At 40.3% G+C, this 25,931-nt stretch overlaps 1 protein-coding gene across 1 annotated transcript in view; it reads left to right on the top strand.

Annotated features, from left to right (window-relative positions):
* Window positions 1-25,462, top strand: part of P3H3 (prolyl 3-hydroxylase 3) — a 29,140-nt gene extending 3,678 nt beyond the window's left edge. Inside the window, exons 3-15 of the mRNA XM_032214079.1 lie at window positions 1,610-1,796; window positions 3,466-3,597; window positions 3,708-3,841; window positions 6,534-6,623; window positions 7,367-7,419; window positions 7,639-7,697; window positions 10,125-10,249; window positions 10,360-10,455; window positions 16,253-16,403; window positions 17,891-18,008; window positions 23,989-24,064; window positions 24,361-24,501; window positions 24,774-25,462. Of these exons, the coding sequence (XP_032069970.1) occupies window positions 1,610-1,796; window positions 3,466-3,597; window positions 3,708-3,841; window positions 6,534-6,623; window positions 7,367-7,419; window positions 7,639-7,697; window positions 10,125-10,249; window positions 10,360-10,455; window positions 16,253-16,403; window positions 17,891-18,008; window positions 23,989-24,064; window positions 24,361-24,501; window positions 24,774-24,992 (1,581 nt within the window). The 3' untranslated portion in view covers window positions 24,993-25,462. The remainder of the gene's footprint in view (window positions 1-1,609; window positions 1,797-3,465; window positions 3,598-3,707; window positions 3,842-6,533; window positions 6,624-7,366; window positions 7,420-7,638; window positions 7,698-10,124; window positions 10,250-10,359; window positions 10,456-16,252; window positions 16,404-17,890; window positions 18,009-23,988; window positions 24,065-24,360; window positions 24,502-24,773) is intronic.
* The last annotated feature ends 469 nt before the right edge of the window (window positions 25,463-25,931 follow it).

The raw sequence follows: 25,931 nt of genomic DNA, 5'->3' as shown, positions 1-25,931 counted from the left end.
CCAAGTAGGGTGGTTTTTTGTAGATCAGAATGTTCAAGTCTGATAAATTTAAAATTTCCAAATAGTGAGGTAGCCCTTTAGGTATTGCTCCAATCGGGACTACTACTACTACTACTACTACTACTACTACTACTACTATTATTATTATTATTATTATTATTATTATTATTATTAAACAATTTTATTCATTAAACATGAAACTCAGCCAACTGAACATTCAAAAATGCATTACAAGTACCAGTGACTGGTGTTAATGGTTAATACGGTTTGCTGCCAGTGTCCTTTCATTATTTTTTCTAGTTCTTTTTCCTAGTTCTTTTTCTTCGACTCTGGCATCTCCAGGAACAGCGATATCAATAAACTGTACACTTCGGCCCTCTACAACCGTGATATCTGGCGTGTTGTGCTCCAAATGACGATCCGTTTGTATTAGAAAGTCCCAAAAGATCTTCACCTTCTCATTTTTGATAACTTTTTCCACTTTATGTTCCTATGACTTTCTGGATATGGGTAAATCATATTTTTTACATAATGACCAGTGGATTAATTTAGCAACTTGGTCATGTCTAGCTTTGTAATCAGTTTGCGCAATTTTGCTGCATTCACATATTAAATGTGAAACAGTTTCAACTTTGTTATTGCAAAGTCGGCAATTTGGGTTATCAGTGGTTTTTGTATCTTTGCTTTCATGGCATTAGCTTGTTCTTGAGCAGTCAGTATTAAACCTCCCATTTCTTTCTTGATAGTTCCCATCTTAAGCCATGTCCACGTCAAGTTGTCATCACATTTTCCTTCAATGTTTTTCAAGTGCTGTCAGTGCAAAGCTTTGGTTTTCCATCTATTTAATCTGTCAACCAGCTGTTTTTCCTTATATTCTGCCTTTGTTTCTGTTGTTTTTATGCTGTTCTCCGTTTCACAGCCTGCAGCAATTTTTCTGTACTTTGGTTCACATAATCATTCAAACTTTGTTTTTCTTCTTCTGCAGTTTGATGGATTTGTAATAGCCCCCTGCCCCATATTTTTCTTGGCAGGTTCAACCTGTCAATGTCACTTCGATTATTATTATTATTATGCAATAGCCCCAAATGGAACAATTATTTAGCAGAAATCTAACAACTGTTTTTAAAAACACAAACTGCTTCCTTAGGTTGAGTGGTTATTGATATCTATAAGTGATGTTTTTCTTTTTATCCAATTTTTCTCTTTTAAAATTTTTTTAAAATGTATTTTTAAATTATTGTTGTAGAGCAGGATTTAAATTATACAAATGCTATAAATGCTTATAAGGCAAATCCAAAAATAATTTTTAAAAAATGACGTGAACATTTTTGGAGATAATACACTCTGCTGAACCATCACAGCAGTAGACAAAACATCACAGTGTGGTCACTTGTCGTGAGTGTGGGAATGTTGCAAAGGCCATAAGTGCAAGGATCAGTCATAAGTCATTTTTTTCAATGCTGTGGTAACTTTGAACGGTCGCTAAAGGATTGGTTGTAAGTTGAGGACTACTTGTACTTTTGAGTACATAATTGTACTATTCTTTGGATCAGCACCTGCACAATCCTTAGACTTTAACAAAGGTGGTTTGGTTCTCTTGACTCTGCAGGTAGCTTATGAAGCTGGGATGTATCATTATGGTATGGATGACTACCAGCAGGCAGCAGCAAAACTGGAAGAATCGCTCAGAGAGGGGCTGCTGGCACTGGAGAATTGCAGAGCTCTTTGTGAAGGGCCCCGGGAAGATGAGGATAACAAGGAAGAGACGCAACTAGGCCTCTATGAAAGCATTGCAGGTATCATCAAAGGTTTAGTAAAGTATTATGAATTGTGTGAGCTAGCAAGTACATGAAAACCATAAGGCATTGTCTGAAAGAAACAACTTTTTTAAAAAGAGATTTTCAGATCTTCAAAGGAATGTGTCACTTTGACAAAAGATTGAGCAAAATATCCTTTTGAAGCCCTTTTGCAAAGCAGCGTAGCCTTTTGCTTCTAAGGCTTCCTTTTCAGGAAGAATAACCAAAGAGAACTGAGTATTGGAACTACAAAGTTTCGAGGTGATGCAAAATACCTTACTGAGGTAATCCTATATAGCCTGTTTATTTCAATGAGGAAAATGATTTAATGCATAGCACAGCATACTTGATATGCTGTGATATGGGAGATCAATTGAAAAAGGTGTTTTTTAAAAAAAATAGGAGCAGTTAGGTGAGATATAGCTCTTAATCAGTATGATTAAGTATTAATTGGTATGATTACATATTCAGGGTAAGATAGCAATGGATCTTATTGTGAACCTATTAAAACTGATTAGAAAAAGTGTCCCTGTAAAGAGAAACAACTGCCATTTTTTCATGTTCTCACAATATAATACTATAATACCTTTTGCAAAAAAAATGAGGGGGAGGGGGAGAATCCTGAAATTTAGAATCAGATATGGGAGAAAATTAAGTTATTGGTTACTTTAAAAAAAACCATTGAAAAATTGGGAACCGGGGTTCAAATTTATGGGGATGTCTATGACCATGTTCTCAATATTCGAAGTGCCAGTCTCTCCCACCCCAAAAAATTAGGAAATGTCAGTAAGGATTGATTGCTTGATTTAATTTGTAAAACTGCAGGAGTATCTCATTACTAGTATCCTACATCCTCCAAAAACGTTGCACTCCTGGTCAATCTTATAAATTAGAAATTATCTCAGTTTTAAAAGGGGCCAATGAGAAGGGAGGCATCTCAAATGAATGTATGGTTCCAGGCTGTCAGGATTTTAAAAGGCGTTTGGAGATGAGGAAATTAAATAATAGGTCTCAGAATAAGATGCAGTCAATTTGGAACATTTTCTAATTTGTACCCATAACAATAATCAAAAAGGTCTCCACTCTCCTAGGGAAAATTAGAAGAGGGTTATTAGTCAATATCAGAGCCCAGCACAAAATCCTTTCATACAAAAAAGTCTGGTCTCACTGGATGAAAAACATAGTTGTAAATGCTACCACTGAAAAATGATACCCAGCTAACTGCTATTCAAGCACTGCGTATATTTCCTTGGGGATCTTTTTATTTCCAATCTCTGATCCACACTCTCTATCTTTTTCTATTTTGCATGACATGGAAGTTTTAACACCTCCCTTGGTTCATTAAATTTGAAACAATTTTTCTCCGGTCTTTGCTCACCTGTCTGTTTAAAAAATAATAAATAACATAATATTCTAGACTTAATTTGTATAGGCAATCAGCACTGCACAAGTTGTCATACTGACAAAAGCCAAAACAATGTAGATAGGCTAACAAGAATTAGATTTTGAAATAAAATGTGACATTCAAACAACGTATTTTAAATTTAACATGCATTACTTGAATGGTGAAATAAGAAACGCAGAAAATGTAGGAATCTTAGCAATACTTGTTTCAGTGTTTCTGAAAGTTGAGATGCCAAAGCCCCTTGTGTTTCTCTCTGCTTTCCAGCTCATTATGTCCAGGTCTTGAAATGCAGGCAACAGTGTGTCCTTGATATTGCCACCAAGCCAGGCAGGGTGTCTTCTACAGAAGATTTCATCCCATCTCATTTTGATTTATTGCAATTTGCCTATGACAGAGGTAAGCAGAAAATGAACAGCTGAGAAGTTCATGTAAGACTCTGGGGTCAAGCTTTGCCAGAATGGCAGACAGAAAAAACATGATGATGAAGATCATTTTCTTTCTTTTAGTTGGAAATCGGACTGTTGCTGCTGAATGTGCAGCTACCTTCCTGCTGTTCTATCCATCAGATGAAAAAATGCTGGAGAGGTTGAAAGAGTACCAAGCAGATCTGGGAAAAGAAATAGCTATTCCAGCCAGAGAGGTAGCCAGCAGCAATTCTCTTATCTGAAATCTTTCTCAGTTCTCAGTTTTGACAAATTTAATAAGGTTTCAGTGATAGCATCATAATGTTAGAAGGGGCCTTGGAGGTTCCACTAGAAGATCCCTGATAGACTATCTCGCCTTTGTTTGAAGAATTTTTTTTAGAAAGGAGAACTCGCCTGTAATCTGTTTCATTACTGACAGTCCATGCAATCATGAATTCCTCCTGATGTCTAGTTGGCACCTATAATTTTCATTCACTCGTTCTGGTCCAGCCCTCTGGACAATAGAGAATAGGTCCACACTCTCATCTATGTGATAATCCTTCAGATATTTGAAGACTGTTATTGTACTGTTATCTTCCCTTAAATGTATCTATATTTTTCTATAGATCCAATCCTTTAAAAGTTCCTCATAGAGTTTGGTTTCTGGACTATTCACCATTTTGATAGACATACTCCATATTTACTTTGATTTGTCACTACTTTTTGAATTGTGGGACCCAGAACTGGATAGAGCTTTCCAAAGGGAGATTTACCAGTAGAGTGAAACAATTGCTTCCCATCATCTGGACTCTGTGCTATTGTTAATACAACCCAAAGTAGCATTTGCCTTTTAGCAGCTGCACCATATTTAAGATGTGTTCAAAAGGGACATCCAGGTCACTTCCACATGTACTAGTGCCAATCAAACTTTCTTCCACTCTAGTGCTTTGCATTTTTCTTATCAAGATACAGAATCTGATATGTCTCTCTACTAAATTCAATCCTATCCATTTCAACCCACTCTTTAAGCCTGTCTAGTTCTATTAACATCTTCACTTTTTCATCTGAAATATTAATCATACTTTCCATCTCTGCACTCCCTTAGTGTCTCATCCCCCAAGTCTCTGATAAAAATATTGAACGCTACAGGATTGCACCCTGTGGCACTCCTCTCCATATTTCTTTCTATAAATTGAAGCAAGCCACTAATAAGTTCTCACTGGATGCAGTCACTCAACTATAAATCCATTTAGTATTAGTACTAGAAGTAGTCTTTGCTATAAAACATCTATTAATATATAAATGAAACAATAATATGGTTAGAATGTTATCCACCAACTTTTACTCATTGCTCTGTATCCATTCCTCTCTGTGCCAACAATAAAGCTATTCTTTCATTATCCAAGTGGGTTTATGTAGATGCCTTAAAGCATTATCTTCCTATTACTATAGGGAATACCTTGAGATCAATTACTCTAAAAGAAAGGCTTTAATATTCTCCAGTGTTTAAAGCACTCAATTAAGTGGATGATTAATGATAGACCTACTGTATTGAACAAATCATATCTTTTAAATACCTAGGCATCCACTTTCAATCATCTACTTGCCGGATCAATCAAGCAAAGGACCTTTTCATATAAGCCCCCAAAGCATCCTTTGTAATTATTAAATATGCATGTCAGCATAGTAACAATTATATTCAAGGCTAAAGTACTGGGCTCAGTATATGGCATTCAGTTATGTATTTATAAGGATGCTTCTAGATTGGAAGCTATCCAATACCAATTTTTAAAGCTATACCTCAGGATCCTTTCGTTTATTTTCTTTCATTTCCAGCATTAGCTTACAAATTGACAAATTGCCTATAAGAGCAAAAATGGGTAGATATATCAATATCCATTATAAAAATCACACTGGTATATATTTAGCGGTAGATATAGAAGTTGAATCTGTTCCATATGCACTGGTACACTTTGAAATAAATGAACAATAGAACTCATGACACAAATCATTAAAAATCTTAATTGCTCCTCTGAGCAGGAGCTAATATTCTACCCCAAATGTTAACTAAATAACGTTTAATTATTTCCAATGAGGTTGCTGAATTTTAACAACAGTTGTAATTTACAAAGATCATCCTCTACATTATTACTTTCTGTGTAAGTCCTGTTATACAGAATACATAATATTTAATGTGTTATAATATTGTCTTCTCTTAAATATTGGTCTGGGACTACAATAGGTTCCTCAGACTGAATGGCAAGAAATTAAGATAATTCATTCGCCAAGGAATGAATTGGTAAAGCAAAGAGAAGGATAGGCATCAGATTAAACTGTTTCCAGTTCATCCTTAGCCCATCACCCATAATCCCTTTGGCGTGCCCTTACTGTCTCTTTCTTCTTTTTCTGATGCTCACACAATTTGATGACCATGAATGAACTAAGATTTGTTTAGCTGGCAAGCAGCTGCTTTTGCTTGGGAAGAAAGTGAGCTCTTACTTGTTTCAATCCATTGCAGCCCACATCTTTGATTCCCTGAGGTGCAAAACCTGGTGTTAGGACCTTGCATTTTTCAGAAGTCTAAGGTGAAAGTTGTGGATAGTTTTTCTCTCTTGTCCTTTAGAAGTTCTAGCACTGCTGTTTGTCCTAAGTTGCTGTTGACTAGCAGCTTCCTTCAGGGGAAAGTAACAACTGCAAGAGTGGTTGCAGCATGGGGTGGCATAAGTTCCTGTCTCTACCATGACTGGGACCACAAGACAAAAATGTGAAGCTCATATTGAATATAACATCTAATTTGATCTGAAAGCAGGGTTGATTGCCTGCAGCAGAGATGGTTGTGTTTCCTTGAACAAGAAACACTCAAATCATTTGTGATTTCTGTACATTATTTTATATTACCACGTTGTAACATCGGCTTTCAATCTACAGAATATCCGCCATTATGTGCAACGATCCCGTATGGAAAAGAAACTGATCTATTACGCAGTACAGCACCTTGATGAAACTTTTAACGATCCAGTAAGTGGTTGTCTTTCTTCAAAGGTAGATTCTTCATGGCCTCCTTGCAACAAAGCTATTCATTGATCTCATTTATCAAATACTGCTTGATAAAATACTACATAGGATCCTCTTTCTGTCCTCCTTTTCTAATGCATGAAATGAACTGAAAGAAGTTATGCTTTAAGGATATATATTCATTTATTATAAGCCTTTTTCAGCCAATGCCATCTAAGACTATCAAGGCAATATGTAAGAAGCATAACATCCCAGATATGCTATCTTACAACACAACAAAATTCTAAAACAATACCAGACTAAATAAATCAGAAGAATGCTAATCATATACCAAAGTAAACATAAATCAGCATAAAATTTTAAAATATATGTCAAATAGAGGCCTTTAAAAATGACAGCATTTTAATGCCGGTCAAGTATCAATAGAAAAAAAATGTTTCAAAGGTGGTGTGCCACCACAGTAAACGTGCTAATTATAGATGGAAGTGTTTCCAAAAAGCTGTTACTGACTGTGTGGGAAGGAGCACTCTGCTTGTAGAACTATAGGAAACAGGACAGACGATTCCCCCTCCCCCGCCAGTCTGCTGAACTTTCACAAATATTTCTGTTGTGTGGAATAGCCAGAAAGTAGGACACATGTGCCTGCTGTGGTGAGGAAGTGTCTGCTATAATCCAGCCCTGTGAAAAAAGAAAATGGGTCAATAAACTTAATTTTGTAGTGCTAAGTGCTGGATGTGTTTCTTTAGGATTTATGGACTCCCAAGGAACTGATCCCTGAAAGCATGAAGCAGAAACACAAGTAAGTGTTCAGAGCATAAATGTAACATATGGATGCAATTCTAGGACACCGTAATGAAAGGCAACGATTCAGCTCCGTTAGGAAAGATTTTTTGAAGAGTCCTTAAATGTAACGGAATAGAAATTATAACAGATTTGATTTATTGCTGAGCTATTTAATTGAAGAGGCAGTCATGCTCTGTAGTTATGGCCTTTTCTATATTTGTTTATTAATCCCAAGAGAAGATCAGGAGAAACGAAGTTTGAAGGCCTCACATATGCAACAACAGGATCAAAGTGGTGAGTACCAGAAAAAGAATTGATAAATGGGAAGAAAGATTATCATGTTTCTTTGTCTTATCATAATGAAAGCAGAGGGAGACTCCAGCAGGATGACTCCACAGTTTCTTCTAAAGATGAAATGCAGTAAATCTCCTTCCCAGTACTGAAGGTCACCTACTGAAGCCTGGCATTGTTTGGGATTCCAGATTACTAGCTGTCACAGGGACCCAAAGGGATATTGCTGAGCTATAGAACCTATCTCAGCACCAAAGATGTATTCAGAGTGCCTACCGGGTATAGAGGCATATCAACAATAGGATGCCACAGCTGCTTCTCCACAGATGACAGTCCTCAGTTTGGATGTCAGCCAATGAATTCTAGTTCAAATAAAGTGTAGTCTTTCCCATCTTACTACTCTTACTACCCTACTGCCCAAACATATCACCATACTGCTGGAAATGCAGACAAAATCAGGGAACATTCTATCGTATGTGGTGGACGTGCCCAAAAGCAAAACAATATTGGAATAGATTAAGAAAATGACTCAAAGAGATAACTAAGCAGCAAATATGAAACCGGAATTATTTTTATTGGGAATATTCACAAGGAAGTATGATAACAAAAACACAATATCTAATTTTACATATCACAACAGCAGCAAGAATTATGTATGCACAAAAGTGGAAGAATAATAATATTCCATTAGAGAAAGATGTGATAAGGAAAGTTTTGGAGTGTGCAGAGATGGATAGACTCACAAAAGAGATTAAAGATAAAGGAGAAACAGATTATTATATGGTATGGAATGGTTGGTATAAATGGTTAGAAGAAAGGTGTAAAGCTTAAGGAAAGATTAAACGAAGAAGATATAGGAGTTAGAAATTAGTAACAAACACGTATAAATGGAAACAATGTACAATAAATGACTGTAACTCAAGAAATGAATATATTTGTATGTATAAAAAAACTGGAATTACATGTATAGACTGACATATTGGAGGGGGGGAAATGCACACATAAAGGATGTATATCGCTATGAAAAAATGTTGTATAGACGGAAACTGTCACAGTTTTTTCTTTTTTTAAAAAAAATCTGTAATTTTTTTTTTTAAAAAGATGGTAGGTGCTTTAATCCACCATATTTGGAAGTATTGGCTTGGGTAAGCAAAGAGAATAACTTTGAAGCTGGAAAACAGTCGGATATCACTGGGTCACAATCTACCCCACTATGATAAGATGCATTATATTTCTGTTTAAATAAGTTCAGTGATTCCTAAATTGTATCTATTCAAAAGGTTCATTGGTCAACTCTTTATGTGTTGGTGTGTGGTGTGTGTGTTTGCGTGTGTGTGACAGGCAGAAAGGCAGATGGGCAAAAAGATAAGGAGAAGGGCAGACAAACAGACAGATGGATTCTCTATTTGGCTATAGGTTGTCCTTGATTTATGATTGTAATGATGCATGAGTCAAGAATGATGAGTGCTATAAGGACCTTTACCTCTGTTTTTCCAAGACTTTGGTATTGTATCACTAATGAGACTGTAGAAGCTATGATTTTTACAGTGATTTTTAAAATGTAAAATCTAACTATTTTAAAATTTCAATAATTGCTATGTGGCCCTGCTGCTAATTCTATTAGCTGCTGCTAATTCTATTAAATGGATGTCTGTTTTTAATTTAATTCAGATATTAATTTTTATTTTCCATTGGAAATCGCATTGAGCGTTGAAGAAACAACATTTTAAATGAATAATACAGTATAATAATAAGACCACACATATCAAGGTACCTGTGATAACAGTTGAGTCAGTAACACAGCTATAAGCTTTGTATCAGACCGTTTCAGTAATCTTGCATCTGAATTCTGAAATTGACGGATAATGACAGCCTAGCTGGTACCAACTTCCAAAGAATAATCTGAAAGCGAGCATAGTTTAGTGGCATGGAATTTTTCAAAATCCTTTATGCAAATACCAATTATAACTTATAAGAAGGGCACATATACAGTATGTTCAGAGATTGCAAACTAGAGCATACAGGTAGTCCTCGACTTACAACAGTTCGTTTAGCAACAAGAGCACTGAAAAAAGTGACATGACCATTTTTCACACTTTATGACTCTTGCAGCATCCCCATGGTCATGTGATCAAAATTTAGCCGCTGCGATTACCTTTTGCGACCTTTGGACAAAGTTAATGGGGGAGTTAGATTCGTTTAACAACTGTGTTACTAGCTTAGCAACTGCAGTGATTCATTTAACAATTGTGGCACAAAAGGTTGTAAAACAGGGCAAAATTCACTTAACAAATGTTTCAATTACCAATAACAATTTTGGGCTCAATTGTGGTCTCAGGTTGAGGCCTATTTCTTCTTTTGTACTCATGATGAATATTAATGTTTGATAGCATCTCTATATACACTTCTGTCCTCCTTATTTCTTCCCAGAACCACTACCTTTTGAAGACATCGCCATCAGCATGGATTCTCACCAACTCAATGGTACCCAGAGGGTCGTCTTTGATAGAGTCCTCACTGAATCAGAATGCAAAGACATCCTTCGTCTGTCCATGGTGAGGATAGGAGCCGGAAAATGCTCTGCGTGAGCCCATCTGATAGAAAGAGAAGCTTTTCACTGGTGAAGGACAATGCCAAATCTTTCATAAGTTTGTGCCTGTTTCAGGCAGCTGGAGGAACCGGAGATGGCTATCGTGGCAGACGTTCCCCTCATACTCCACATGAGCGATTTGAAGGCTTAACAGTGGCAAAAGCTTTGCAGGTAAAAGCCTTAGTGATTTTAGAATGAGCTAAGTTCCGGGTCCTGCAGGACTTTCCCCCCTCCCCCCTCTCCAGTTTCACAGACTCTATAGATCAATGATGGTGAACCTTTTTTGGCTCGTGTGCCATAAGCGGGGGGAATGCAGGGGGGTCGTGCGCGGGTGTGCTGCACCCACAATGCAATGCGTGACCTGCCAGCATGCATGTGCCACAACAGGCGCGACCCTCCATTTTTTGCATGCTTTTTTCACCCTCCCCAGGCTCCAGAGGCTTTATAGTAGCCTGGGGAGGGCGAAAACAGCTCCCCCGCCCCCTTCGGAGGCTCTCTTCAGCTTCTCTGAAGCCTCCAGAGCGCAAAAAAAACGGCCCTATGGGCAAACCGGAAGTTCAGGAACGGACTTCCTGTTTGCTCATAGGGCCAGTTTAAGCCCTCTGGAGTCTTCAGGAGCCTTCCGGAGGCTTCCCCGAAGGCTCTGGAGGACTAAAAACGTGTTGCGTGCCCTGATAAATGGCTCTGTGTGCTACCTGTGGGACGTGTGCCATAGGTTCGCCATCCCGGCTATAGACCATTGGTTCCCAGCCTTTTTTGGCCCACCTAAGCATCTCTAAAATCCTGACCCCCCCCCACGTGACATATAACTCTTACTTATATTACATATAATTCTTACTTTACTCAAAAAGTGAACTCTACTCATGTGGAGGAAGCCTAAAAGGCCATTATCTTGGTTTAAAGATCAAATTGCCCACATCAAAAATTAAATTGCCGCCCTGTTGGGCATGGGCCCCACATTGGGAACCACTGCTTTAGACATAAATATACATTACAAAGTTAATATTAAAGACACATGCACATCTTCCTCATTTTTTTCCTAAAATTTACATGCAATGTATGTATTATGCAAATAAATTTGAAAAGATTTCCAATTGCTGGGGGGTTGGTTTTTTTTGTTTTTTTGGGGGGGAAGAGATAGTGCAAGTCTTAACTGAGAAGTGGTAAACAAATGATTAACTTTTCCTTTTTTCTGAAACAAAGCAAAAAGACTGTATTAATCATTTTTGGAATCGTTTACCGTATATACTCGAGTATAGGCCGACCCGAATATAAGCCGAGGCACCTAATTTTACCACAAAAACCTGGAAAAGTTATTGACTCGAGTATAAGCCTAGGATGGGAAATGCAGCAGCTACCGGTAAATTTCAAAAATAAAAATAGATACCAATAATGTTTTTGAATATTTATTTCCTCCCCTGGAGTGGGGAGGAATTGGGGATTTTGCAGTATCCTACCCCTGGAATGGGGAGGAAATGTAGATTTCATAGTATCCTATCCCTGGAGTGGGGAGGATTTGGGGGATTTCATAGTATCCTACCCCTGTAGTGGGGAGGGAATGTGGATTTTATAGTATCCTTCCCCTGGAGTGGGGAGGATTTGGGGGATTTCATAGTATCCTACCCCTGGAGTGGGGAGGGAATGTGGATTTCATAGTATCCTACCCCTGGAGTGGGGAGGATTTGGGGGATTTCATAGTATCCTACCCCTGGAGTGGGGAGGGAATGTGGATTTCATAGTATCCTTCCCCTGGAGTGGGGAGGATTTGGGGGATTTCATAGTATCCTTCCCCTGGAGTGGGGAGGATTTGGGGGATTTCATAGTATCCTTCCCCTGGAGTGGGGAGGGAGTGTTGATTTCATAGTATCCTATCCCTGGAGTGGGGAGGATTTGGGGGATTTCATAGTATCCTTCCCCTGGAGTGGGGAGGAAATGTAGATTTCATAGTATACTAAGTCAGAAATAACATTGCTGCGTAGCCAGGAGTGTGTCTCAGTCACTTAAACCTCATACATAAATCATTGTACGAGGCGCTCGACGGCGCCTCTTACCTGCCGCGGGTCCCACCAGGACCGGCCAGAGGCACAGCAAGCTCCGGAACCAGAGCGGGAGCCTCCGCCGCATGGCTCAGCTCCGCCAGGGACGCATCCGGCAAGGGGAAAGCGGGGTCCCCTCTCGCGCAGCGGGTGGAGGGCGCGGGGCGGCGGCAGGGCTGGGCTGCCTCCGGGTCCTGCCTCCCAGAGCCCTGGGGCGGCCGCGGGAGTCCGTGGGCGGCGGGGCTCGCTCGGCTTCCAGCAGGGAGGAGAAGGGGGGCTTCCCGGAGCCGCGCGCTCGGCAAGCTCGCCACTCAACTCAGCGCCAGCGCGCCTTCATCTCCGAGCGCCCAGCGGAAGGGCCAAGCCGCTCGCCTCGGAGCCGCTGGAGCTGGGACGCCGCCTCCGCCGCGGAATTTGCTCCAACTCAGCCGCTCCGGCCCATTGTCAGCCGGCTGGTCCCTGCCTTCCCTCCCCTCCTCTCTCTAGCTTAAAGAGACACCGACTTGCCTCGGCTGGAGGCCGGGCACGGGGAGGAGTTGGCGCCAGCCCGGGGAGGGGGCTGCGAGCGGGTGGGCGGGGGGACGGGAGGTAAAAGGCTCGGGGCTCTTCCCTCTCTCCCCACGGGTTGGCAGCGGACGGAGTTCCCACCAAGGAACTTCGCCGGGCAACTCTCGGTTCGGACGCCAGGGGCGACTGGAACCCGGCATCCTCGGGTTCCGATTCTAACCCCGAAGGAGAGCAAAGCCGGGAAGGGCATCAAACTCTTCCACCCAAGCTGGGAGCCTGTCACGTTTGGGAGGCTTGCAGCGGCTCACCTGCATGGAAGTCAGCGGACTACACGCGCATACACAGACACATCCAGACAAACATACAGACAGACAGACAGACCTCTGGCCCATCAGGAGGTCCAGCAGCCACCGGCCGTCCTTTGACTCGGACGTGGAATGGAAGGGAGTTAACAGAGGAGAGGGAATGGCTGGCGCAGACTGCCCAGCAAGACGAGAGATCCTGGGGATTTCATAGTATCCTATCCCTGGAGTGGGGAGGATTTGGGGGATTTCATAGTATCCTTCCCCTGGAGTGGGGAGGAAATGTAGATTTCACAGTATCCTTCCCCTGGAGTGGGGAGGATTTGGGGGATTTCATAGTATCCTTCCCCTGGAGTGGGGAGGAAATGTAGATTTCATAGTATCCTTCCCCTGGAGTGGGGAGGATTTGGGGGATTTCATAGTATCCTTCCCCTGGCAGGCTAGGAAATGGAATGAACGAGGGGGCAGGCAGGGGAGGGAAACAAAACGAATAAGTGGCCAGGCAGGCTAGGAAACGGAATGAATGAGCGGGCGGGCGGGCAGGCGAGGAAACAGTCCAGCGGATGGAGCAGAAGCAGCCCCGGGGCTCCGCTGCCGCTCCCCGCATTTTTCTGGACGGGGTCTCGCAGGAAGGAATCCCCTCCTCCTCCAACAGGCAACAGCACTGCCGGATCCAGTTGTAGACTCGAGTATAAGCCGAGCCGGCTTTTTTCAGCCCAAAAAGTGGGCTGAAAAACTCGGCTTATACTCGAGTATATACGGTATATAAGATTACAAATATGCACATATAATTAATTTGGAGCACTTCATAGAGAAAGTAGAATGAGAGAGAGGATTAGACTAAGGTGAAAAAGAGATCAGGAAGGAGTGTGTAAAATAATACATATCTTGTTTCATTTTCTAATTTTTCCTTTTCTTTTGTTGACCAAACAAAATATGGTAAAAACTAAGAAATATAAAATTAAAAGGGGAAATAAAGTAATAATAAAAAAGGAAATTAAATTAAACCTTTAGGAACATGGTTCTGCTCTGTGTATGGCCATATCCATACAACAAACACACCTTAGCACTTGTTTCCAGAGTCCATATCGTTCATCCTTTACCTAGGACAGGGGTCTGCAAACTTAAACATTCAAAGAGCCATTTGGACCCATTTCCCACAGAAAAGAAAACACCGGTCTGGAAGCCACAAAACCTGGGTGGGTTTGGCCAACTCGACATCACTCACTCCCACCCAGTCACATGACACACACACACCCCAGCCATGCCTACCCAGGTTTTGTGGCTCCCAGTGTTTTCTATGGGAAAGGGTATCTCTCTGTGTGTCTCTCTCTTTCTCTCCCCCCTCCTCTGTCTGTCTGTCTGTCTGTCTGTCTCTCATTTCTCTCAGGCCAGGCGAGGAGTGACTGGAAGGGGATTGCGAGGGATGGGGCCAACCAATGGTGGGTTCAGCCAACAGGGAGCCACAGCAGGGGGATGAAAGAGCCATATGCAGCTCCGGAGCCGTGGGTTGCTGACACCCAACCTAGGAATATCTCAAGATCAGCCTACAGCCTGAACAGCCTTTCTGGTCCTTCCCTCCAGAAGATGTATTTTCTCTCTAATCCCAGCTCAAGATTTTCCATCTGGACAATGCAAGATGCAGGAAGGAGGAGGAGGAAGAGGAGGGCGGGGTTTGAAGAAACCACCCTTTTCTATCTAGCCTCTGGGTTTTCTGCCTATTTTGCGGTTCTGGTTTGCCTACAAGAGAAACCTGGAGAATAATTACTACCTTTGTTCCTATGAGTGAATTATTATGCATCTCTAATACATTTGGAAAAGACCCTGATGTTGGGAAAGGTTGAAGGCAAAAGAAGAAGGGGAACAGGAGAGGATGTGACAGTTAGATAGTGTAATTGATGCAATAAATATGAATTTCAGCAAACTTTGGATGACAGTGGAAGGCGGGGGCTGGTCACAAAGAGGCAGACACAACTTAGTGATGATGAGATAAAAGAATTTTAAGGCATTTTATGACCAGTGGTGGAATCTTAGCTCAATTCTCATTTTTTTGGAAAATTGAACATTTGTATTTAATATCACTTATCAAGGTAAATAAAAAGCAGAAAGTAGAGCCAGGAAAGGAGTAGATTTTTTTTATTTCTCACTTTATTGATACCTTATTTTTAAAAAATCCATAATTAACTGACAGTCTAGGGCCGGGATGGCGAACGTATGGCAAGTGTGCCACAGGTGGCACACAGGTGGCACACGGAGCTTGCACGTGCTGGCCAGCTGAGTTCAGCCTTTTTTAAAGCCAATTTTTGCCTTCCCCAGGCTCCAGAGGCTTTATAGGAGCCTGGGGAGGGTGAAAACAGCCTCCCCCCCCAAGGCTTGATGAGCTTCCATGAAGCCTCCGGAGTGCAAAAAACCCGCCTACGGGCAAACCAGAAGTTCGGGAATGGACTTCCGGTTTGCTCGTAGGACTGGTTTAAGCCCTCCGGAGCCTTCAGGGACCTTCAGGAGGCTTCCCTGAAGCTCCAGAGGATGAAAAACGACCCAACGGACAAACCGGAAGCTCCTGAAGCCTCCAGAGGGCCTCCGGCGGGGGGGGGGGAGGCTGTTTTTGCCCTCCCCAGGCTCCTATAAAGTCTCTGGAGCCTGGGAGGGTGAAAAAAGCATGCAAAAAATGGGGGTCATGCATGCATGCATGCATGCTGGGGGGGAGGTCACGCATTGCATTATGGGTGCGGCATGCCCACGCACACACACCCCGCTTATGGCACGTATGCCAAAAAAGGTTCGTCATCGCTGGTCTAGGGCATGGGTGTCAAATGTGGCATCATGTTGTCATCACATGATGTTTTGTGACACCTTTTCTCTTCGCAGAGCTCAGGTGGGCATGACCTGTGTATGACGCATCTGGCTTGTGGGCCACCAGTTTGACATCCCTGGTCTAGAACCATAAGAAAATTGTCTGAATTTCTTCTCTGACTTGATATAAGAGAAGCCACCTCTTCCATCCTACTTTGTTAAAAATATTCATAATGGGTCTTTATCAGTTTTCTTTTTCATAGATATCCCTGGATCTTCCTGAGATTTAATAGAAATTAGGTATTGCACTGATTTGTTTTTCTCTTATAGTTGGCTGAGGACAGTAGCATGAACTGGAAAGATATTAAACTTCTCCTGCAAGCCAGTGAGAAATCCCGGAAAATTGTGGAATCCTATTTTACCCCTGGGAAAAATCTCTATTTTTCTTTCACACATCTTGTGTGTCGCACAGCTACAGAGGGTAAGGAGCTCTTAAGTACTTTCTTGAGACCTGCAATGTAAGAGTTTCATGTTTATGATGACAATTTGTAATGCATCTCATTCTAACATGTAACGTGGTATTTCTGGTAAATGTATTGCAAAATTGTCAATCAATTGAAGAAATAGGAAAAGAAAATAATGCAGCCTATTGAATGGAATGAGTAGCGAACATAGGTTTGGTTATATAACTTTGGCAAATGCATCTCATGTTTATTAATAAAGCAGTAAATATCAGAACTCAAAACACGTCTAGGGATATTTAAAATATGCTACTTTCTCATTCTTTAGTTTATGAGCAAAATTTCAAATATAAATTCTGTTTTAGAGCTGAAAATTAAAAATCCACTGTTTTATGATATTAAGATTAAGATTTGATTTTAAAACACATATGGTGACACAGTGGTGTGGTGGTTAGAATGAAGTACTGCAGGCACTGCTCACTCTCTAGGAGTTTTGACTGCTACAGTATAATGTCTAAGTGAGATAAAGCAGTCGTATGATAAGCTGGGTTTCTGCTTGAAACTGGGATTTTTGCTATCTCTCCTAAACTGATACATTGAGAGGAATTTTGTTGGAGGAGAAATAACAATATACATTTTTTAAAAATCACAAGCCACTTCCATCCTACTAGAATTACCGTATTTTTCAGAGTATAAAACACAAGGCATGGAGGCAGCGATGGTCTGTGGCAATCCCTGTAGCCCGGAACAGTTGATTGGGGGTATTTCGGCAGTCTGATCCACTCGCCAATCAGCTGTACTGAATCAGGCTACAATAAGTGCTGAAGCTGACCTGGCTGGTTAGAGTTTGCAGCAGCAATCACATTCAGAAAGCACAGTAACTGATTCAGCAGGATTCAAAATAATAGTAATATACAGTACATTACCAAAAGCAGGTTTTCCAAGGTGGCAGTAAATACAAGCAAAACAGAAGCCATTTCACTTTCAGTTCTCGACTAAGCCAGGCTCCTTCCTGTCTCCTCATTGCTCACACAGCAAATTTCAGAGTCCAAATAGCCATCATTGGCTGACCTTGTTACCATGTGTCAGCTGAATAACATGAATGCTGGTAGGCAAAGGCAGAATTTTTTTTCTTCTTATTTTCCTCCCCCAAAATTAAGGTGCGTCTTATACTCCGAAAAATACGGTATACCAGGTATATCCGGGTGTGTTTCTTCAGACACATGCTGGTTGTCAAGTGCTTGAATTTTGATCACCTGACTGTGAGGATGCTGCAATGGTTATAAATTTGCAGGCCGGTCATTAGGCACTTTTTGCAGTGCTATAGTAAGTTTGAACAGTCACTAAATGAATGGCTGTAAGTCAAGGACTACCAGTATTATATACTGTAAATTCTGCAGTTGTAGAAGAAAACAAGGAATCAGCCTTTGGGTTTCTTTTGCCTATTGGGCAATAAAATGCTGGTCAAGGGAACAAAACAGTTATGACTTTTGTTGTTCTTCCTTAGGAGAACAGGAAGGTCGCATGGATCTCAGCCATCCAGTCCATGCTGATAATTGTCTCTTGGATCCAGAAGGAAACACTTGCTGGAGAGAACCCCCTGCCTACATACACAGAGACTTTAGGTAATAGTTTCAGAGTGAAAACTGATATTCAGCATATCTCATGCTGAGCCCGTCGTAGTTAAATTATTTAGATACACATTTCATTTATTTATTTATAATTAAAGATGATAAATTTTAAACAGACTTGCAAACCCCATTCAATCATTTGGAAGGAGGAAGGGAGTTTATGCTGATTAGTTGATGTGACCAATAAACCACTGGAACTGTTTAAGCTTCTGGCAGTTTATAATGATGTAGTCATTAGTGGTTGCTTGGATACTAATGTAAGAATTTTGAATTTCTTTTATTTGAAATTCATTTTAAAGACCCTCTTTTTTCAGTTACATCTACCTGGTCCACCAAAATGGGAAGGCAGGGCATGTCTCATCTATTAAGAAAATATATCTGGTGCAGTGGTAGGTTTCAAAATTTTTTAGAACCTCTTCTGTTGGTGTGGCCTGCTTTGTGGGAGTGGCTTGGTGGCCATGTGACTGGGTGGGAGTGGCTTGCCAGCCATGTGACTGGGTGGGCGTGGCCAACTTGTAAAATGTGGTGAAACTCACTTAACAACGCTCTTGCTTAGCAACCAAAATGTTGGCTCAGAAACTCTGGCATTTGAAGCACACAAGTCTTAAAGCTGTCAAGTTACAAGAGCCTTGCACCCCTAACCCTTTAGAGAAAAAAACCCGGGGGTATTCAAACTTGACAGCTTTAAGACTTGTGGACTTCAACTCCCAGAATTCCTCCTCTCGCTCTTCATCATGACAGGCAGGGAGAGGGATCTGGAACCGGTTCTAAGTGGCACTGTAGATTTGTGGAACCTCTTCTATAGAAGAGGTTAGAACTAGCAGAACCCACCCCTGATCTGGTGGTACCAAGAAAAAGGGCCTTCTCTATACTGGCTCCCTTCTGTGGAGATAGGATTGGCCCCATCCTTGTTACATTTCTGAAAGGCCAGGAAGATTCTGTCAGCAAGCTTGGGTTTTTTAAAATTGTGGCTTTTTATTGTTTTGAATTCACCATGTGTGAGTTAGATGGCCATAGAAATTTGTTTAATAAATAAATATCAATATTATATGCTGTTGCTTTTAAAAGAAACTTGTCTTGGGATGGAAATATTGTAGGTATGCTTATAAGGTAACACAAACATCTTGACCTTACAAGTATACCCAAAGATAACACAGTGAAATCCAACCAAATCCGATTCTTTATTGCAGGGGATTCTAACCTGGCAACTTTAAACTTCTGAATTTAAACTTTCAGAATTCTTCAGCCAAACCCTTACAAGTTTAAAGTATTTGCTTGCATCTAGTAGACAGAATCTTGACAGACTAAAGCTATAACCTTCTAACCTATTGAATATATATACTGGTAGATACTGGGGCAGTGTTTCTCTATTTTGGCAACTTCAAGCTCTGTGAATATCATCTCCCAGAATTCCCCAGCCAGGGGAATTCTAGAATAGAAGTCTGTACAACTTAAAATTGGCAAGGTTGAGAAACACTGTTCTAGAGTGTGGCTACCCTGAACCTCTTTCTCCATCCCACACCCAGTTCAGGACCACATAGTTTTTTTATTTTATTTTGGGCCTCTCTCTGGAATGTATTATCTTCTCCCTGGAAAACACGAATGCTCTTGCTGAGACTCCCCCCTTCTCCTCAAGTACACCTTCCATCACAATTGCCTCTTCCATTGCAGACATTGGTATGATGTCACTTATCATTATAGTCAATAATCTACTTGCTACTGTTCTACACAGTTTCTTCCTCCATGAGAAGATTCTCCTTTTCCTTGTTAGTATCTAGAAGAGCTGGGCAGGAGACACTGCAGTGTTGAAAACCTGGCTTGACCATACAAAAGGTTTTACCGACATGCCTGTCTATTTATAACCCATGTTCTTCACTGCTTTTTCTGTCTTTTTATTTACCATAATAAAACTATTAAAGAAAGATAGAAACATTTCAAAATGTTGTGGGTGCTCCATCACTGGAGGTTTTTAAGAAGAGATTGGACAGCCATTTGTCCAGATTGGTATAGGGTCTCCTGCTTGAGCAGAGGTTGGACTAGGTCCCTTCCAACTCTGTTATTCTGTCATTCTGCTTTGTGCTGGGCAGTGCTAGTGCTTTGGTTCCAACTGCTATTGCCAATTCTTTGTGCTGCCATCTATTGTCCAAAGGCAGTAGAGCACCTTTGTCCTCTTGTTTTGCCTTCTCTTTGTCTTTAGTTTTATAAAATTAATAATATGACATGCAAAGAAGATACAAAAGCAAATATTAGGGAAATTAGGACATGAAAAGGGGAAATGGATAGTGGGGGAAAGCAAGGAAAAAAGGGGAAAAAAGGCATTGACTTCTAACTCCTTTGGTGCAGTAAAATAAAGCATAACTACCCTCAACTTTTTACTTTTTCATAATAATACATAGTAACTAGCCATTTCTATAACAACACATCTATCTAATCGGCTTCTCAATAGAGAAAGTTGATCCGTGAATTCTTCATCTGACCATTCCCATACAGCTTTGAAAAGAGGAAGTCTTCTGATATTATTCACAACTTACTGTTTATTTTATACATGAAGCTAATATGTAGATTATTTACATTGCTCCTGCTCTTATCAATTAATTAAATAATAAGTACAAATTAATTTGTGCAAATCCAGCAAAAGAAAAGGTTTGACTTTTTTTTATATAGAAACTGTTCCATAGAGATTTTTCCATATCAAGCAATTTGCAGAAAGAAGAGCCCCTGGAGCAGGATTTACACCAAAATTAAGCCACACTTTTACAGAACTGAGAGGTATACTGTACCTTGTATGTGACTCTACACTAGCCTTGCATAAACTTCTGTCCTCTAACCTTGTAGGAATGGTGGCACGTATTGGGACTTTGTCCTAAAACGGTTAGACCGAACACTCGGACCACAATAAAATTGAAAACCAAAAACAGTTTTTCCTTCAAAGGGTGCACAATTCCAGAGATTGTGGGCAATTTTATACAATTATATAATATAACATGATAACAACAGATATGGAGCATTTTTTCTGGCTTATGGTATTTAAAGTATCTCTCTGTGCATATTTTTTAAAAAGATAACCATTTTTAGTAAAAAAAATAATAGGTGTTTTAACAAAAATAATTTTGTGGATGTTTAAAAGGCTTACCAAATTTTTGTTGGATAAATTCATATTATAATAACTTTGCATCACAAAAATTATGTATTTTAACTATACATTATCCAATAGTGAAAAAAATTATCCAATAGTATGGTTTATCCAAGAAGAGATATTTTCTATTCCATATTATTTCTGGCTATTAATAGAAAGAATTCAATACCTGCTCTCGCCCTCTTTCTTTCTATCAGAATAGAAAGGGAAGCAGATGCCATAAATTCAACTGAGGTTCATTGACAATTCTTAATTTGGAGCCGTGGGATGGAAAGGTGACTACTTCACTATCTAAAGACGATTTTAGTATTTTTAAATTCAATTCTGAGCCAATTACTAGCTGTACATATTGCTCACTTAACAACAACCTTGTTCAGCAATGGAAATTTTTATCCCAATTGTGGTCAAAATTTTGGGACTACCTGCAATTTTGTATATAGAAATATTTTCAGTAAATGAACTGGTAGGAGAGTTTTACATAGTTAGTCATAATGATTCTAATTGGCAAATGCGTGGGTATTTCCTATTGCTTTGCTCTTGCAGGCTTTAGTCATATGGGACTGGAGTGATAGTCTTCACCCCTACCTCCAAATTTAGTTATTTTGAGGAGGCATATAATCAGGGGTGGGATTCAGCCAGTTCGAACTGGTTCAAGCGAACTGGTAGCTCTGACAATCAGGTGGGGAGCAAACTGGTTAGCTCTGACAATCAGGCAGGCCCACCTGCCTGCCCCTGCTTACCTATATCATCTCAGCTGATTTGTGCGGCAGAGTGGATTGCCATGCCTCAGCTGTGTTACTCCTCAGAAGTAACACGGAAGGTATGTTTTGTTAAAACTGTGCACATGTGCAGAGCGAAGCATACAATCACCGAATTAGTGGCTAAACCAGCAGGGTCCCACCACTGCATGTAATAGCATTGTTCTCCTCCTCATGAACCTTATAGCATTTTTCAAAATAGAATTCTAGAATTTCAAAATACTTTAAGCTTTTCTTCATGCCATTTGTTTCTATCTTACTCATCTAAGCTAAAAGAAACACTGCTTTGTGCATGTATCAGTTGACAGTCTACCTGGCAAACAATTCTTTTTATCATGGAATTCATTAAACTAGCAAAAGAAAAGAACTGAATCACTGCCAATGTATTTTGCTTCTTAGTCTGAAACTACAAAGAGACCTCTTGCCATTCATAGTTTTATGGTTAGAGTAGAAGTGTACAGTGATGCTTTTTCCATGCTCAAGAGAGCAACAAGTTTAAGATTGGTGTCACCCTTGTGTATTCTTAATCAAACTCTCTGCTCATTAGAAACTGAGCCAATTAACTCTGCAAGTTAATTTGGCTTCTGTGTAAGAAGGAACGGCTGTGATTATTGTTTTAGCATTCTTCCTCTAGAGCTGCTGGGCAAGAGATGCGCCCTGTTGTAACTTTTGCCTAACCCTGTTCTGGGATTCTTATTAACTTGCAGGTTTATTCTTCCTCTTCTTCCTCATCAAACGTAGCTCTGTTCCTCCCATAATAATGGCTGGTTTCTTTTTTCCCTCCCTTCTTTTCTCAATGTAAGGAGATAATACACCAAAGCGAAGAGCACAGCTGGGACTGCCTCTTGTTTCTGGTGCTCTCTAATTGGATAGCTAAAGGAGAAGTTGGGAATCTCTGCCAAATGCCAAACAGCCTTGAGAGCTTGAGCAATTCTCTTATTTTCATGCCATACAGCAGCATGAAAATATGTGTGTGGAACGGTAGCCATTGGCTGTGTGGAAGGAGTCTGAGAATGAAACTGATTTTCATGTCAAGCTGATCCTTGCTTTAATTAATGTGTGCTGCTGCTGCTGAGGAAGAGAACAATGTAAGACATGGCAGGGAAATGATCCCTGCAGAGTAGATCATTCCACATTGCTGTTGGCTCTCTTCCAGAAGCTCATATGGTTGGAATATTTTGAATTTTGGAATGCTGGTTTTTTTTAAGCTGTTACTGCAAATTGATGAAGAACTTCAGACATGTTTAAAATGAACTTATGCTCACTTGCTCCCCATGTTTTGATGGAGAGAATGAGAGAGATTGGGTAGCTCCCTGTGAAAGCTTAGAAGAATAAAAGCAAAATCATTGGAGAAATAAGACATGGTAGGAAGGTAGGGACAACAGTATATATTTTCTTCTTCCCATGCAAGGTATTTCATTAAGTATGTTTTCTTTTTAGGCATGCAAATTTAAATTAATCCCCCGTATTAATGCCTGCTGGTACAGGCATTATATCCAAGATATAATGGATTTTTATATATTTTTTGCAATAAAGCATGTAACAGGAGTGGGTGGTGTGGAAAATATCCATACTGCAGTTCTCCAAATAACAAACAAGCAGAATAGTAAACAGGGAATGTCAAAGAGAGCTCACAGATAGATCAGCTTTGCTTTCAACTAACTGCTGACAATAAATGAAGAGCACACACAGAACGCGCGCATAGAACAGAAAGAGAAAGTGGATTTGACAGTTGTCACTGGCTCTGAATATAGATGAACGTTTTCTAATGTGTTGGCATCCAGATTACATTGCTGGTTGTTGTAGTGCAACGCATTTGGAGGGGAACAGTTTGAAGAAGGCTGCTTCAGATCCCGTACATTTCCCTGAATAATTTATTTGATCTTTATTAGAAACACAATGTTTTCCCAGGTTAACCTTTGAATCTGCTCTAGCAACATCCTTTGTGGAAACTCTCTCTTAAAAGAATGTAAATCTCTGGCAATTTAAATATGAAGCTTGATTATTTAAGGTGGAGGAAGGGTCATGGAAAACTGCTCAGGTACCCTTTAGCTTTCTTTATTTTCTCATTTCTCTACAGTGCAATCCTTTACCTGAATGAAGACTTCCAAGGGGGAAATCTCTTCTTCACTGAGATGGATGCTGTCACCCTTACAGTGAGTCTGCCTCAAGCCTTGGATATGGGATTAGGAGAGAAGGAAGGATAACTGGAACTGAATTCACAGCATTTGTCCCTAACAAACTGAGCAATCAGGCAAATTCAGCCACATTTTTGTTGGAAAATACATTAACTTCCTCTGTACTGGCTTTGAGCAATTCTCTTCTTGTCTTCAAAACAAGAAAATGTTTTCTCATCTATAGTGTAACTGACAGTCATTGTATGACCTTGGGAGAATTCTATAGCAAGGAAGGGGAGAACTGTTGATTTATCATTTCTCCCTCTTTTTGGCAGGCTCAAGTGCGCCCTAAATGCGGGAGGCTGGTGGCCTTCAGCTCTGGTGAAGAGAATCCCCATGGCGTGTGGGCTGTGACCCGTGGGAGGCGCTGCGCTATCGCCCTCTGGTATACCCTATCTCAGGAGCATGAGGAGCAGGTAACCAAGCAAAGAAGAGCGTGAAGGGGTGGAAATGGACCCAAAATAAAAAGGCAAAATAAAAAGTAATAGCTGCCAATAAGGCTACAGTGAGGAAATGTAAGAACAGAATCACTGGATAAATTTCCAACTGTCTTGATTTGAAATTACATTATTTCCCATACAAATATTGAGAATAGGTGATAGTAAGAAGGAGACCATCAAATGGTAAAGTGCTTTTCTAACAGGCCTCTCCTTTCTTTTTTCACTTCCTATGTTCTTTCTGGTTGTAGGAACGGGGTCAAGCAGAAAAGCTGATGAGACAGAAAGAAGCAGAGCAGGAACAGTCACATCAAGAAGACACGAAGGACAACAATTTTGAACCTAAAAGTGGGGATTCACCAGAGCCTCCTGCTCCAAAGGGAAGAGCTAGATCCACAAGCCGAAATATTAAATTGGACTCTAAGTCTGGAGTGAAATCCAGGAGGCTGAGAGTCAGAGATGAGTTCTGATCACATTCAGTGCAACCTGGTCTTTTGCAGCTGCTCTTGAGTGACTTGTACAAGTGGGCAGCCTGAGAAGTTTTGCAACTCCTGAGTTAAAGAGTTGCTTCTTTATGGCTCACAAAGTATGAATCAGAGAGTGATACTCCTGGACTTCATCTACTATTTAAACCCGAATATCATGATGTCCCAATAAAGATGCCAAGCTTGTAAACTAATGTAACATTATAGCTAAAACAGACTGAGACACAAATCTTCTGTTCAGATCAGTCATATTATCAGAGGGCACTAGTTCCTCTCATTCAGAAGCCTTCATCTGCAATATAGACATGTTAATACAGATCGACCATTACAGGGCTCTTCTGAGTGGAACAGGGATAATATAAAATGTACTTGTACCCTATTTCCCTTAAAATAAGACCTCCCCAGATAATAAGCCCAATTGGGCTTTTGAGTACATGCACTAAAATAAGCCTTCCCTCAAAAAATAAGTCCTCCCCGAAAATATTGCAACCTACAGCAGCAGCCATGAGGTAACCATCCTCGCCATCTCCTGCACCTCAAAAATAAGAAGACCTCCCAGAAAATAAGGCCAAGTGCTTATTTTGGGGTTCAAAAGATTATAAGACCCTGTCTTATTTTTGGGGAAACACGGTATTACTTTTAAAGTGTTATATTAATTTTAAATATCTTCCTTCCAGCTTTCCTCCACCTCCATTTTTGAAGGAATCAAAAGTGGAAAAATAATAAAATTCATTTGTGTGAGCTTTGGGATGGAATGCATGAAAACAGACAATCCATGCTAGACATCTGGATTACAGAAAGGGAAATGTACAGTTAAAGAACCCAGGGTAATCAGAATTATTATCTTAAAAAGCACAGAAAAACAGGTAAATGTTAAGAAGCAGAATTACTATGAGTTCTTTGTTCAAGCTATGTATTCCAAAA

This window comes from Thamnophis elegans, chromosome 3 (assembly GCF_009769535.1).
Source record: "Thamnophis elegans isolate rThaEle1 chromosome 3, rThaEle1.pri, whole genome shotgun sequence".
Taxonomy (NCBI): domain Eukaryota; kingdom Metazoa; phylum Chordata; class Lepidosauria; order Squamata; family Colubridae; genus Thamnophis; species Thamnophis elegans.
The sequence above is the reverse complement of the archived record's forward strand: the minus strand, read 5'-3'. Positions and strand labels throughout refer to the sequence as shown.